The sequence below is a fragment of the Astatotilapia calliptera genome, chromosome 22, assembly GCF_900246225.1.
Source record: "Astatotilapia calliptera chromosome 22, fAstCal1.2, whole genome shotgun sequence".
NCBI lineage: Eukaryota > Metazoa > Chordata > Actinopteri > Cichliformes > Cichlidae > Astatotilapia > Astatotilapia calliptera.
In genome coordinates, this window is record NC_039322.1 from 33,120,749 (window position 1) to 33,135,040 (window position 14,292).

The 14,292-nt window shown below is 41.5% G+C and overlaps 2 protein-coding genes across 6 annotated transcripts in view; one reads left to right on the plus strand and one right to left on the minus strand.

Annotated features, from left to right (window-relative positions):
* Nucleotides 1-1,168: 1,168 nt before the first annotated feature.
* Nucleotides 1,169-6,630, minus strand: thap7 (THAP domain containing 7). Of its 3 annotated transcripts, none has more exons than XM_026155993.1 (5): nucleotides 6,552-6,630; nucleotides 5,447-5,526; nucleotides 4,011-4,148; nucleotides 3,753-3,863; nucleotides 1,169-2,541 (listed from the first exon to the last, which is right to left on the minus strand). In XM_026155993.1, the coding sequence occupies exons 1-5, from the start codon at nucleotides 6,600-6,602 to the stop codon at nucleotides 1,227-1,229; spliced, it is 1,695 nt and encodes a 564-aa protein (XP_026011778.1). In that variant the 5' UTR covers nucleotides 6,603-6,630; the 3' UTR covers nucleotides 1,169-1,226. The 3 variants fall into 3 exon arrangements, with proteins under 3 accessions (XP_026011778.1, XP_026011780.1, XP_026011779.1); XM_026155995.1 differs by having other exon boundaries at nucleotides 6,565-6,590; XM_026155994.1 differs by lacking the exon at nucleotides 6,552-6,630 and adding an exon at nucleotides 6,249-6,311.
* Nucleotides 6,310-14,292, plus strand: part of arhgef2a (Rho guanine nucleotide exchange factor (GEF) 2a) — a 36,474-nt gene continuing 28,491 nt past the window's right edge. For 2 of the 3 annotated variants that reach the window (XM_026155990.1, XM_026155991.1), the window contains exon 1: nucleotides 8,107-8,351. In XM_026155990.1, coding sequence (XP_026011775.1) covers nucleotides 8,289-8,351 — 63 coding nt within the window. In that variant the 5' untranslated portion in view covers nucleotides 8,107-8,288. Of the gene's footprint in view, nucleotides 6,372-8,106; nucleotides 8,352-14,292 lie in introns of those variants that run through there. The other variant, XM_026155992.1, reaches the window with a different exon arrangement.

A 14,292-nucleotide genomic window follows, 5' to 3' on the forward strand; every position in this document is an offset into this window, starting at 1 on the left:
TGGCTGATAGCACAGATGGGTGAGCATTTTTAACCTGCTGCCAGATTGAAATGTGCAGTCACATTAAAATTATACAGATATATATTAGGGCTGCTCAATTAATCGAATTTTAATCACGATTACGATCTGGGCTTTCAACGATCATTAAAAATGACTGAGCCGATTATTAGCCCCTCCCTCATTTATCCGCGACACCTTAAAGGCCGGTCCGTGAAAATATTGTCGGGCATAAACCGTCCGTGGCGCAAAAAAGGTTGGAGACCGCTGATTAAGAGGACCCGAGGGAAGCTCGGAAAGCTAAGCAGGAGTTATTTGGAGAGGAGAGTGACTGCTGTTGGTTGAAAAGAGAGGTAAAAAAACTTCAGTGGTGTTGCACACTATTTTATATTATTTTTTTAAAGTCATTGTTAACCTTTAAAGCCGGTCAGAGCAGCACGCTCCGTGTTGTGTAACTATTTTTAAATCCCTGTAGAACCTGAACCGTGTAAGCTAGCACAATAATTTGTTTTGCATATGAAACCGGAGGAGTTGTACTTACATCTGATGCCATCAGCTTGTCCTCGGTCACGGTTTCCTTCCACATATAGCTTTGCAAAAACTGCATAAAAAGCGCTTGCAGGAACAAAAACATAATATTCCAGAAACACGCTTTGCCGTTCCTATCAGCTGTTCGTAACACTTCCCACAGTGAAATGATGCACCTGCTGTTTTCTTTGCAAATTTGCATCATAGGATTGTTTTTTGTTTTTCCTGCAGTATATAAAAATTGCTGTATCTCCAAAATAAAACTATGAAGACACTCAAAATAAATTTCCTGTGGTGGGAAACTATTTTTTGCAACTTTATTGTATTTAAAGTTTTGAGGGATAAACCTCTTAAATTTCTCCAAGTAGAAATATATGTAAACAAAACAAAAGCAATTTTCAATTTTTTTTGTAGTTTATTGCACTTTTTTGCAATTTATGTAATTACTATGGACTTAATGCATACATATTGTTAAAATATGGGCTATAACAGTTGTATTGATGTATAGCAACTTGAAATGCTCCCACAAATGGCACTACAGCATGTAAAAAAATAATATAAGCTCTGGTGGACTTGGTTCTATAGTAGGTCTTAAAGGGTTAAATAAATATCGTCAAATAATCGTGATCTCAATTTCAGTGAAAATAATCGTGATTATCATTTTTGCCATAATCGAGCAGCCCTAATATATATAATCCTTGTCAGTTTGTAAACTCGGTGCTCAGTTGAAGGTGGAAACCCTCCAGGTGCTCTTTAAGTTTCATCCTGACATCGTCCCGTATTTCCACTAACGCACCATTTGAATTCTGCTCGCTGTGTTGATCCGGTGACGACTCAACTCTGGACATGCCTCCGCTGCTCTCTGTTAAGTATTCCACACCTTTTAGATCCAGTTCTGACAAAAGAGTGTTTTTTTCTTCGCCGGCCACGTTCTCCATCGTGACAAAACGTTGCGGCTCGTCGTCAGTCGGGACAGTCAACAAGATCACCCGCCCGTCTGCGCTGTCCTGTAACCATAGCAGCTGGTGCTGCAGGTCGCGGTGGTGATCCTGACTCGTCACGTCAGACTCTCCGTGGCGTTTGTCAGAGAGCAGCAGCTTCTGCTGAGAGCCTAGATAATGCAAACTCTGCTCGTCAGTTTTAAGAAAGCACACTCCAGCTGAGACTATATGCTGAACACCTGGATTTTGCAACAAAACTTGGGAACTTGTTACACTGGTATCACTGGTTTCTACGTCTTGCTGCCTATCTATCTGAACGTGATCCACATTTTCAGCTGTGTCACAGGAGCTTGTTGCAACATTTCTCTGGGTGTTCGGTGAGTCCTCGTGCTCCAAATGCCCACCACTCTGCCCCTGCCCTTTTCCACAGTACAAACAGTTTCCCTTGTCTGTCTCAGACCAGCTACTGGACTCTGGTAGAAAATTACATCCTGTCTCCATTTGATCAGCACATTTGTCCTCAATCAACTTCATATCTTTGGATTTAGCCTCATTCTCCTCTAGGTCAGGATCTCCTTTGTGCTGTCTTTCTTCTCCCCCCTCTATGCAGCTTCCCCTGTTTTTGCAACCATTCTGTGACAGAAGCAGAATGTGCTTTAGTCGCTTATCACGGAGCCCCAGCACGGTGCTCCGCAGACGGCTTTCCCTCCGCCTGGCTGCATGCAGTTGTCGTAGGGCTTTTTCCAAGCAGTCTACAACTTGGTCATAACGTCTCCTCCACAACAGGGGACAGAGCTGAGCGTAGCTGTGCTCCTTTGACAAGTAGAAGCCTGGAGGGGGGGGCAGACGTCTCATGTAACGTGACGGGGAAACGGGTCGAGACTCTGGAGGTGGAGGACCGAGTTCTTGCTGCGACAGCTGCTCCAACCCTGATGTTTCTTGAGAAAATCCAGGCATGTCTTGAGTAGTCTCCTCAGTGGAGCTCACTGACTTTTCAACTGTGGGTTCTTCTGCAGTGTGACGCTGGTTGATCTCCTGATGTGTGCCATCCTGTGCTCCTGAGTGGGAACTCTTCCTGCAGAAGAAACTGTGACAAATTAGTTTTTCCTGGACAATCAAATAGCCACTAACACTACAGCCGTCTAGCAGATTATGGATGACTGTATTCTTTTTTATTTCTATTCAAACTGCAAATGCAGTAAAAGCATAAACTGAACACTGTGGACCTCAACATAACCGATACAGTGTGGAACCATCTTGACAGAGAATGAAACAAAAGTTATCTTTAAACACTAATGTTAATGTGTGTTTGCACATCTTTAAATGTTTGCAGCCTTTCCTGTTTTTCTAGAAACACATGAAGAAATGAGTGACGGCTCAAAACCTTCACAGCACTGCAGGCTGTGAAGGTTTAACATCTCACATCTGTCACCACTGAGTGCTTCAGATTCATTCACTATTTCACATCTATCTTTTCTTAAACATTTATTTTTTCCTATTTTCTATTCACTATATCATTTCTATTTTTATGATAAATTTTTCTCTGTTCATTTTAATCATCGTGGCAAACCTTTATGCAGCATCACAGTTGTCACAGGATGCTAACATGGTTGATTTCTTCCCTGTTTTTACCCTGACTGCTATGCTGACAGATGTCATGCTAACTGTAGGCCACACCCAGCTGGGCAGCTGGGTGTGGCCTCCTTCCACTGGGGTTCAAAACTTTAGGCACTCATTCATCAACACCTGCTCATTATGGTTTTTCAGTATGGATATATTTACCCTATTCAGGGATCACTTATAGTCATCTCAGATGATTACTTCAACCTTAATTAAAGTAAATCCCTCATCTCATCACCTCAAAGAGCTGGTCCTAGATCAGCCAGCTGGTCTCAGATCTTTTGCATGTAGAGCTGACCCCAGCACGTACTCGGTGCTCGAACCAAGAATCAGAGAGCTGCTGGAATTCTCATGTTTTCCTGATACTTGGTAACTAAAGTAACAATTTCTTAGTTTATTGTAACTTATCACGTACTAATTATTATGCTAAATTACACCAAAAATCATTGCACTTTGACTTGCAGGCATACCTGATGCTCCCGTAACAGAATCAGAAGAATACAAGCGAACGTTAGAGTTGGCCTGTTCTTTCACAGAGCATCCTCACAGAGTGGGAACTGAAGCAAAGACTATGTTTAAATAACTATAAAATAATGAATCACTTCAGGAGCTCAGAATCTGCTCACAGATGATGACAAACTATCAGCCTGTGTGAGGTTTGATTACCTGACAGGGATGTTGTCTTCTTTCTGCTGCCTTCCTGCTCTTTTGTGTTTGGCTGCTGGAGGGAAATCAAATAAAGTAGGAACTGCATCTTCCTTTAGTCGTCTGATTCCACTGTGTGAAAGGGTCAAAAACAATACTTAGGCTGCTATCGCAACACTGCCATAACTGAAAACTACACCAGCAGTTAATAACAGAAAATTCTGGTTTTAGCTGAAGTGGTATCTGTAACCTGTGAAAGTCCAGCTGGTCGATACACACCTGCTTCCACTCAGCTCAAAACTCTCGGGTGGGAAGTGCTTTGAACAAAAATAGACAAAGTTCGTCTGAGGATCCCAGGAGTCTGCGCGGTGACAGTTACTGATCCAAAGGTTTCTCCGAGCCGCTCCTTTGGGTAACCTAGTCAGCCACAACATCAGTCTGTGTTACATTAAGCTTCCATTTCAGGTCAAGTTCAATAAAGATATATTATAATATTTCAAAGAACATAACGTCACAACATCATCAGTACATCTCCATTTGAATGTGAATAACACAAATTCACTGCGACCACGTGCCATGAACTTCCTGTTGAAAGCGTTGCTTTGACGATGGCGACCAGGTGTGTGACCACTCGCAGAGAGATACTGGTGCATCAAAACTCAACAGCAACGTGATGGAGCCTGTCTGCTGAAGGTCTGAATGGGGTCAAAGTGGCAGTCACAGCAGGTACAACAAGTACTGGAATACTGTGTAATTTTAAAAGTGTGTATATAATGTTTATTCTGTGTATTTATTATCTCACTCTTACTGCCTGTTGATGCCCTGTCCTTCTCTTCAAAGTCATGCTGCTCTGTTGGACGGTAACTGCCCCTTGGGGACTGTCCATGCTATTCGCACCTCTCTTTCTTCTTCATGCGTTACTTTTTCCTGAGTCATTTCTCATTATTACACATGACCTAATTTATGGACATCTATGGTTTGATTTCTTTGCATGTGTGGATTGGATGGGTTGTTACCAACATCTGGTGTGAATTTCACGTCAATAGCACCTTTACAAATAAATTTGGTTATGTTTTCCACACTTATTGTACCTGCTGTACATGCAATCTGTTTGTGATAACATGGGAATTAACTTTGTTGCTGCCTGTTGTGTTTGTTTTGTCTGTATACACACAGGTTCACATTAACTACTTAGATTTATATTTCAGTCAGAACCTCATAGATTAGACACATTCAGACAGGTTCCCTCCCACCAGGCAACCCGCGTACTCGCCTCGCGATTCAGCGTTTGAGGGTGTTGTACATGTGGCTCAACTACTTGCAACCTCTTTCCAAATGTGAAAAATTAAATCAACCGTTGATTTTTCTAGTTATAAGGAGGTTGGGTATTATTATGATTAACTTCTCTAACTTTCCACATATTGCTCAAATAAATTATTCTAATCGTGTTATAAAACCCACAAAGTACTACAGCTAAACTCATGTCTTCTGGTTCCAGTTTTACACAGCTTAATATTAACTGTATTTTGACCTGAATGTCAGCCTTGTGTATTACTGAGTGAATATGAGAACAGGAGAAATATAGATGTGCAGATGATTTGTGAGCTTTTGAGTTCCTCTGTTTCATTCATGTGTCTAAATGTGTGAGAGAATGTGAATAAAAACAATAGCTGGTTACTACACTCTGACCCAAACATAATGTGTAAAGTGCTCACTTGTGAAAGGTGACGCCAGCATTTCGAGTCTCATGGTTGTCCCTGGATTTGCAACCCCCTGCTGAACAATGTCTTGGCATCTGAAAGTAAAACAAAGAGTAGAAAAAGTAGAAAAATGGAGAGTTTATCATGGAAGGGGGTGTGGTTTAGCAGAAAACACATTTTACTGCTTCGAGATGGAGATTTTATTTTGCTTTTTTAGTCTTATTGACCGTCAGTGTCAATTCCTTTCTCTGCCTACCAGCTTTAAAATGGTAGAAAACATTTACTCTGTATCGTATCAACTGACAGCAAGTGAAAAAAAAGAAAAAAGAAATTAAAGACGGATGTTTGAATTTTTGTGTTTTTATTTTTTCCTCCCCAGCTCCTTAGTGTCCAACAACATTAAGCATTCGTCTGACTAAAGTCCTGTTTTCCATTGAAAAGCTGCTTCAGGCTAACAAATAGATTAATACTCATTCTCCTGAATCGAAAGCTTGCAGTTTTTCATTTAAACGTTTCTCTAAATTTGAGTCAAATTTTTAAAAAGGGGGAGGGGGGGGGGCATCATCATATGGACACGCTACACCTAACACAGGCGGGGGGGTCATGCCTGTGTTGGCGTGTTGCCAACATTAGCATTAAGAATACGATCGATATCGAAAAGGATAGAAATGTTTTTGTTTCCATCCACCCCACAGTTGTTCCAAACTTCGTGCACCGCCCCCTCCTCATTCGTCCAATCACGGAGTTGCTGATCGCGGTGTGTAGTATCGATACGTTTGCCGCTTATCTGTGACCATCTCGGATGTCTGAATCATACCTGATTAACCCAAGTCCCCATGTAGCTTCAAACAATCGAGTAAACGGGACTAGCTGGTCCTCGATCACCTGACGGTGCAGGTTCAGGTACACATGACCGAGCCGCCTGGAGGCGCGTCACACAGTACGTTACACTGGACATTTAACTTAACAGGGTTTTCTGCTGTTTCTGTAACGAGCAGGCGAAGGGCCTAAAACGCGAAGCCGCCATTACGGAAGGTCTTACTTTCGGTTGTAACGCATTTCAGTTCATGGAAGTGTATATTATTTAAATAATAACATTAATAATAACAAAAATATCAACCCCGGCTGTTGACCTCAGAATGATGGCTGAATTTTTTTCTTCTTTCTTCATCTTCCGCTTCCTTCTTCTTCCTCCTGCCCTGCTCTGCCACTTTTACCGCCGTATACCTGATAGTGGTCGCATTACTGCCACCTACTGGACTGGAGTGTAAGCAGGAACGCGTCCTTTCTGTGGTTCTGCCCCCCCAGAGTAAAATTTGAACTGCTGTCCTCATATAAAGCCACCTCTCTCTCTCATACTTATCAGAGATGAGGGAGACATAAACTCTGATACATAAATTCTTCATATAGTCACTCTGAATTATAATTTCCTCAATTTTTACACTGGGTGCTTTCCTATTACTCTTAGTGTTCATTTTAAATTTAAACAATATATTTATATTGTGTTGCAAATAATGAAATATCTTGTCATTCTTTACAATATAAAGAGCCATGAGGCGACTGCTATCATGATTTGGCGCTATATGAATAGAAAAGAATAGAACAGAATAATTATTACTACTATAAGTGCTACTGTAACGTCAGCTGTGATACGTATTTCAGTGAAGGTGGATGGTTGACAGCCTGCCAGCTGCCTTGCTGTCCACAGAGTCATCGCGTCACAGATTATTTCCTAACAAAAATAACTTCAGTTTCAAACAAACAAACAAAAAACAAGTTGTCTGAGTGCCAAAGGTTCAGCAGACCTGCACTGTGCTACTATGGTCAGTGGTCATAGTAACATAGTAAAATAAGTCCACTGAAGGAATAGGGAAAAGCATACTAACAGTGCAGTCAATACTTGGATAAATAACTGTTGTTATTTATTTTTTTCCATTATTACATGTTGCGCCATATGTTAATATGGGATGTGCTCACATACATATATGTCCATGTTTGAAGTGTGAAACCTACCAGCCAGCACACGGTACCATCACTGCATACCCGATGGACTAAAATGCACCTTGTGTAAATGCATACACTGCCGAGCACCATATGGACACGCTGCACCTAACTCAGGCGTGGGTAGCGATGTGAATATGTTGGAGATGTAAATGCAGTGCGTTTTATAACTGTCCTACAGGAAACACCTACATCCTTGTCTGGGCATTTAATTGTGCGAACAAAAAAATCCTTTTTTGTTAAAAAACAAACAAAAAACTCCCAAACATGTCATGATGCGTGTACAACACCAGTAATCCATCTTTGTTACCCTCAGTATCAGAGACTGTGTGATCATCTGTAAGGGCCACAGGTGAGTGGATCACATAGCCACTGGTCGTTGTTCAAACAAACAGGTTCATGTGTGAACCTGCTTGTTTGACTCCCATAATGTTTTTATTTACAGGCCAAACACATTTATAAATTTAATAGTTAATAGTTTTACATATTTTCATCGTCTTGGTAGCTATTGTAAAATTTCAAGTTTTTAAAATGGTTTCATTTTGCTGCTCAGCAAACAGCAAATGTAGTCTATACTAAAATTTCACAGACGGACGAACACTGTGTACGTGTGTGTGTGGATGCGTATGTGTGTGAGTGTGAGGGGGCGGTGATGATTCAGAAGTCAGATTTCTCACAGGAACAGTCACTTCACTAAAAGCAGAAACACACTGCAGTTGGCTAGTGAGGACAGACTATTCCTTTTTCTCTTTGATGGAGAATTGAATGATTTACAGAAAACTATACAAACTTTCAAACTGAATATTTTATTTCGACTTGCTCACTGCTTTTTCAGTCGGTCTTGAGAAAGTGCGTTATGTCCAGAGTTACCAATCTGTCAAAACTGCGTCAGGAGAGGATGCGGGAGATCAACCTGCGGGTAAGTTGGCATGTTCTCGAGTTCTGCATTAATAATAAAGACTACAGCATCGGTGGCAAGTGTTGGACATATTTTGACGACAGGCAAGAAAGCACATTTACAAAATCTTGTGATTGTTAGAATGTGTGTTCATTAATACAGTATTGTAGGTCATAGACTGTAGCAGTTCATGGTTTTGTCTCCACCCCCACTCACTTCCTCACTCCTTCACCCGCTTTTGCACTCTGAACCATAAATTTGGTCATTTCCGTGTTGTGACAGAGAGCCAGCTCTTGAAAGACATGAGCACAGGGCTGGCAGATCACTGGGCCTTATGTAGCTGCATGGGCTGCAGCTAAGTCTACATGCAGCATGTAGGTGGTTGTGAGTATGTTTGCTTGTACACTGTGTGCGAGCTCCTAGGACTATATTCGACTATAGCAACTGTTGCCATAGAAATGGCTGTGACTGTGTGCTGTTACCAGTTTCTGTTGAGCTTTCTTGGCGCAACAAAGACATTTTCTTTGTTGGGCACAATGTCTTGTCTCCAACCTCCATGCTTGCGATGAGGCAGACTGGGGTGGTGGTTCCCATTTTCGAGATGAGGAGCTGAAGGAATTGTTCCAATTACAGGTTGTTTCACACTGCTCAGTCTTTCTGTGATGTTTCTTCGAAACTATGATTCATTAAGTGTGCTGTGTATTTTCAGCATTCCCAAAAAGTGCTATAGGGAAGTCTAATATGATTTTACTGGACCTCTGAAATCGTCATCAGGGTCAAGAAGGTCAAACTTTCAATCAATCAGACTTTCATAAAAAGTGTTTTATCTTTAAAACTGTGCTTAAAATCCCCCTGCCTTGGTTTTTATTGCCAACATTAACATTAGCATGACCTTAAAATGGCCTCTAATGATTGAAAGCTTTCCAGTGCAGCTGAATTAAAGCAATTCAGTTCAGTTTTATTTATACAGTGTCAAATCACAACAACTGCCTCAAAGTGCATTATATTGTAAGGTAAAGACTAGAGGTGGGAATCACCATATATCCCACGATACGATATTATCACGATACTTAACGCACGATATGACATTATTGCAATTTTTAAAAAATATTTTGCAATATTCAGATTCTGTACATAAAGGTAAACTTTATCAATATTCATTTTATCTAATATCAAAGTCTCACACTCAGTCTTTCTCTCATTTCAGTTTTATTGTTGACAAACTGAACGGTTTGTATTACAGTCTAGTCCAACTTAACTGAATGCAACCATCTGGTACAATTACAGCTATTCTGAACTATGCAATATGAAAACTATGCAGCCCATTCAGCAACTGAAGAATTTGAAAGTAAATTAAAACAAAATATAATTTTACATTAAATAAAAAAGTTTTAAACTTAATTAAAATAAAACATAAATTAAAATAAGTAAACTGTCATGTTTATTGCTGCCAAAAAACAAGTTAAACACATTTGGACAGTGAAGGAATGTCAGGATTCTTGCTCAGAAAAAGGATCAACATGCTCTGAAGTCAGAGCACAAAAACCTTTTTTGTAACAAAATATCGATTTCTGCTGTCCCTGTATCGATACATTATTAGCAAACAAAATATCACGATACTACACAGTATCGATTTTTCCCCCACCCCTAGTAAAGCCTCTACAGTAATGCAAAGAATACAGAGAAAACCCCAATAGTTATATGACCCCCCCGTGTGCTTTGGTGACAGGATCCAGGGTCACCTGGTCCAGCCCTAACTATATGCTTTAGATAGTGTCTGTCTCCTGAATCCAAACTGGAAGCTGGTTCCACAGAAGACTGAAGGCTCTGCCTCCAACTCTACTTTTACCTTAGAAACCCCAAGTAAGCGCAGTCTCACACTGAAATAAAGAACGTGTTAAATCAATAGTGGACATTGGTTGCACACATTTGCTTTGGCATAAACTTAAACAACTTAGTTAAATCAACACAACTTATTCACATTCAATAAACCTGTGCATTTTGTGTTGATGAAACGTGATTGAAACATGTTTAAATGAAGTAAGTTGAGCTCTTGGAATATTTTAATCCTTCACAATTTTGTCACTTTATTCCAACAGTATTCAATAACTTTTACCTCAATACTACTTGGTCACTTGAATACTACATGTTGTCTTCATATTACATAATGTTCAACAAAGTCTAGAGTCTGGCTAACATAAATGGTTTTGTCTCCACTTTACAACAACTTCCACTGCCATCCTACTAGCTTTATCCGGGTTGCAGGGGGGCTGGGGCATAACCCAGAAGTGATAGGGTAAGAGGCAGGGTCCACCCTGGACAGGTCACCAGTCTATCACATAGAGACAAACAACAGGTTTAGAATCACCAATTAACCTAACTCGAATAACTACATGACTTTTAACTGTGGGAGGAAACCAGATTACCCAGTGAGAACCAACTGCAAACTAACCAGATTGTTTAACCAACATTAAACAATGTTTGAACAATAACTGCTTCCAGCTAAACCCAGCCAAAGCAGAAACCTTGATTACTGCACCAGGCAGTGCAATACCTGATATTAAACAGCATCTGGGTGATTTAGGTTCCTCACAGAAGCATAAGCTTAGAAACCTGGGTGTTGGTTTTGATGAAGCTTTTTCTTTGGAGGGACATTTAAATCAGACAGTAAGAACCTGCTTTTTTCACTTGAGGAACATTTCAAAACTTAGATCCATCGTGTCAACAAGTGAACTCGAGATGATGATACATGCTTCTGTCTCTACAAGACTGGACTACTGTAACAGCCTGTTTACTTGTCTAAACATGAAAGGGCTAGCTCGTCTACAGGTTGTTCAACTATGCAGTGAGGCTGCTGACCGGCTTGAACAAGGGAGCTTGTATGACCCCTGTGTTAAAGTCGCTGCAGTGGCTACCAATCAGATTTAGGTCCCATTTTAAAACTTTTACACCATTACAGGGACCCCCCCCCAATTGCTGATGTGATTCGTACACATACCTCTTCTCGTAACCTGAGGTCATCAAACCAAAACCTTTTAGTGGTCCCCCACACTCGCTGTAAAACTCGAGGGGACCGATCTTTCCAGGCTGTTGCATCCAGACTGTGGAATGCACTTCCTTTATTTCTACGGGCTTTGGACTCAGTGGAGACCTTCAAAAAGCAGCTAAAGACATTTTTATTTCAAAAAGCTTTTAATGCTTTTAAAACAACTAGCTTTTAACGCACTTTGTGACACGTCTGTGAAAGGTGCCGTATAAATAAACTTTACTTACTTATTACAAGGCTTGATGCAGAATTTTCTTTATGTTTTTGTCTTTGACAGGTTAAACCACAATAAATAGTGATAGCATACACATGGTGTGGGCAGTTGTCTGCTTCTTATAACCCGTGATCTTGTGAATTTCATGAGTCCAGCAACTAACCACTCTTACTAGATTGTATCATGTCATCTCAACAAGAACAAAATAAGTTGAATTTCATACAGATCCTACATGATTTAATCATGTTTACCATAGAAACATGAAATTATTTTCTTCAAATTACAAGTTATACTTTTGTAAATGTAACAACCACCCAATTTTCTTTTTTTGAGTGCAGAGTGAAGTGCTCTAATGGGATAACATAGTACTATAAGGTCATTAAGATAAGACGGGGCAAAATGAAGCAAGACCTTGTACGTGATAAGAATGATTTTGAATTTGATTTTGGATTTAACAGGGAGCCAATGAAGCAAAGCCAATATGGGAGAAATATTCTCTCTTTCTAGTGCCTGTCAGGACTATAAAGGAGGAGGACTCTTCACTGACATGAAAAAATTGTAAATACAAATACAACTACTCTTTCAAGGATGTTTGATATAAAGGAAGGTTGGAGATTGGCCTATAATTAGCTAAGACTGCTGGGTCTAGAGATGCTTTTTGAGTAAAGGTTTAACTACAGCCAGCTTGAAGGCCTGTGGTACATAGCTGATTATTAGAGATAGGTTGATCATATTTAAGATCAAAGCATTAATTAATGGCAGGACTTCTTTGAGCAGTTTTGTAGGAATGGGGTCTAAAAGACACGTTGATGGTTTGGAGGAAGTAATTATTGAAGTTAACTCAGAAAGATCAATTGGAGAAAAAGAGTCTAACTTAATATCAATGGTACTAAGAGTAGCTGTAGATAATATTTAAGAGTTACATAGAATAGAAGAATAATCCTTTAATTTTCCCACAAGTGAATAATTTGGGTGTGACAGCAGCAAGAGAGACACATATACAAACAAACAGTACACAAGACACAGAACAGAGACATACACAATTTTTACATAATTACAACAAGGACAATAGTTACCGAAAGCAGAGTACTGTACAGTTATTGAAATTAAATAAAATGAAATACAGATAAGAGGCAAACTCAGGTTGTAGTGCGAATCTGTTGATAAAATAGTGTCAAATTACAGCGCAGATGTAAACATCTGTGTTTGTTGGGAGCAGGTCTGATTGTACAGTCTGACAGCTGCAGGGAGGAAGGACCTGCAGAAACGCTCCTTCATGCATCGAGGATGCAGCAGTCTGTCACTGAAGCAGCTCTGCAGCAACATCTACATGCATGGGGTGGGAGACTCTGTCCATCAGAGATGTTATTTTGGCCACAGTCCTTCTGTCTCCCACCACCTGCACTGGGTCCAGGGTGCATCCCAGAACAGAGCTGGCCTTCCTGATGAGTTTATCCAACCTCTTCCTCTCAGCTGCTGATAAACTGCTGCTCCAACATACCACACTGTAAAAAATGACAGACGCCACCACAGAGTCATAGAAGGTCTTTAAAAGCGCTCCCTGGACTCCAAATGACCTCAGCCGCCTCAGCAGGTAGAGTCTGCTCTGACCCTTCCTGTAAAGAGCATCAGTGTTGTGGCTCCAGTTTATTATTCAGGTGAACACCCAGGTACCTATACGAGTCCACTATCTCAATGTCCACTCCCTGGATGTTCACCGGTGTCAGTGTGGTGGGTCTGCATCTCCAGAAGTCCACCACCAACTCCTTGGTTTTCCTGGCGTTGATCAGCAGGTGGTTCTGCTGACACCAGTCCACAAAGTCCAGAGTCCACTGTCTGTACTCTGAGTCGTCCTCACCTGTGATGAGGCGACTATGGCAGAGTCGTCAGAGAACTTCTGTAGGTGGCAGCGTGGGCAGTTGATGGAGAAGTCTGCAGTGTAGAGGTTGTTCCCTCACATACTGTGGGCGGCCTGTGAGGTAGTCCAGTATCCACTGTGACATGTGGTGGTCCACTCCTGATAGCTTCCAGCTTGTCCCTCAGAAGTCGTGGCTGGATGGTGTTGAAAGCACTGGAGAAATCAAAGAACATGATCCTCACAGTGCTTCCAGGCTTCTCCAGGTGAGTCAGAGCTCGGTGGAGGAGATAGATGATGGCGTCCTCCACTCTGATGCCAGGCTGGTAAGCAAACTGCAGCAGATCCAATGAAGACCTCACCAGGGGGCGCAGATGGTTCAGAACCAACCTCTCGAGGGTCTTCATCAGATGTGATGTCAGGGCTACCGGCCTGTAGCGGCTGAGGTCCTTGGGATGGGAGGTCTTTGGTACCGGTACCACACAGGAGGTCTTCCACAGCCGTGGAACTTTCCCCAGTGACAGGCTCAGGTTGAACTGATAACCTGGGATGCCACACAGTTCATCTGCGCAGCATCTCAGGAACCTGGAGCTGACGCCATCTGGACCTGCAGCCTTCTGCACCTTGATCATGCGAAGCTCGTTCCTCGCTTGAAGTGCAGAGATAGAAAGAGAGGATTTCGGGGGGGGGGGGGGGGGGGGTATGTTGGAGTCCACAGAAGCCGGGGTGTGTGTGATGACTGGGAGCTGAGAGGTGTGAAGTGCTGAGATGAAGGACAGGCAGGCCCTAAAGATGAGGGAGATTGCAGCAGGGGGGACAATGCTGGGGGAGGGGTGGGTGGTTGATC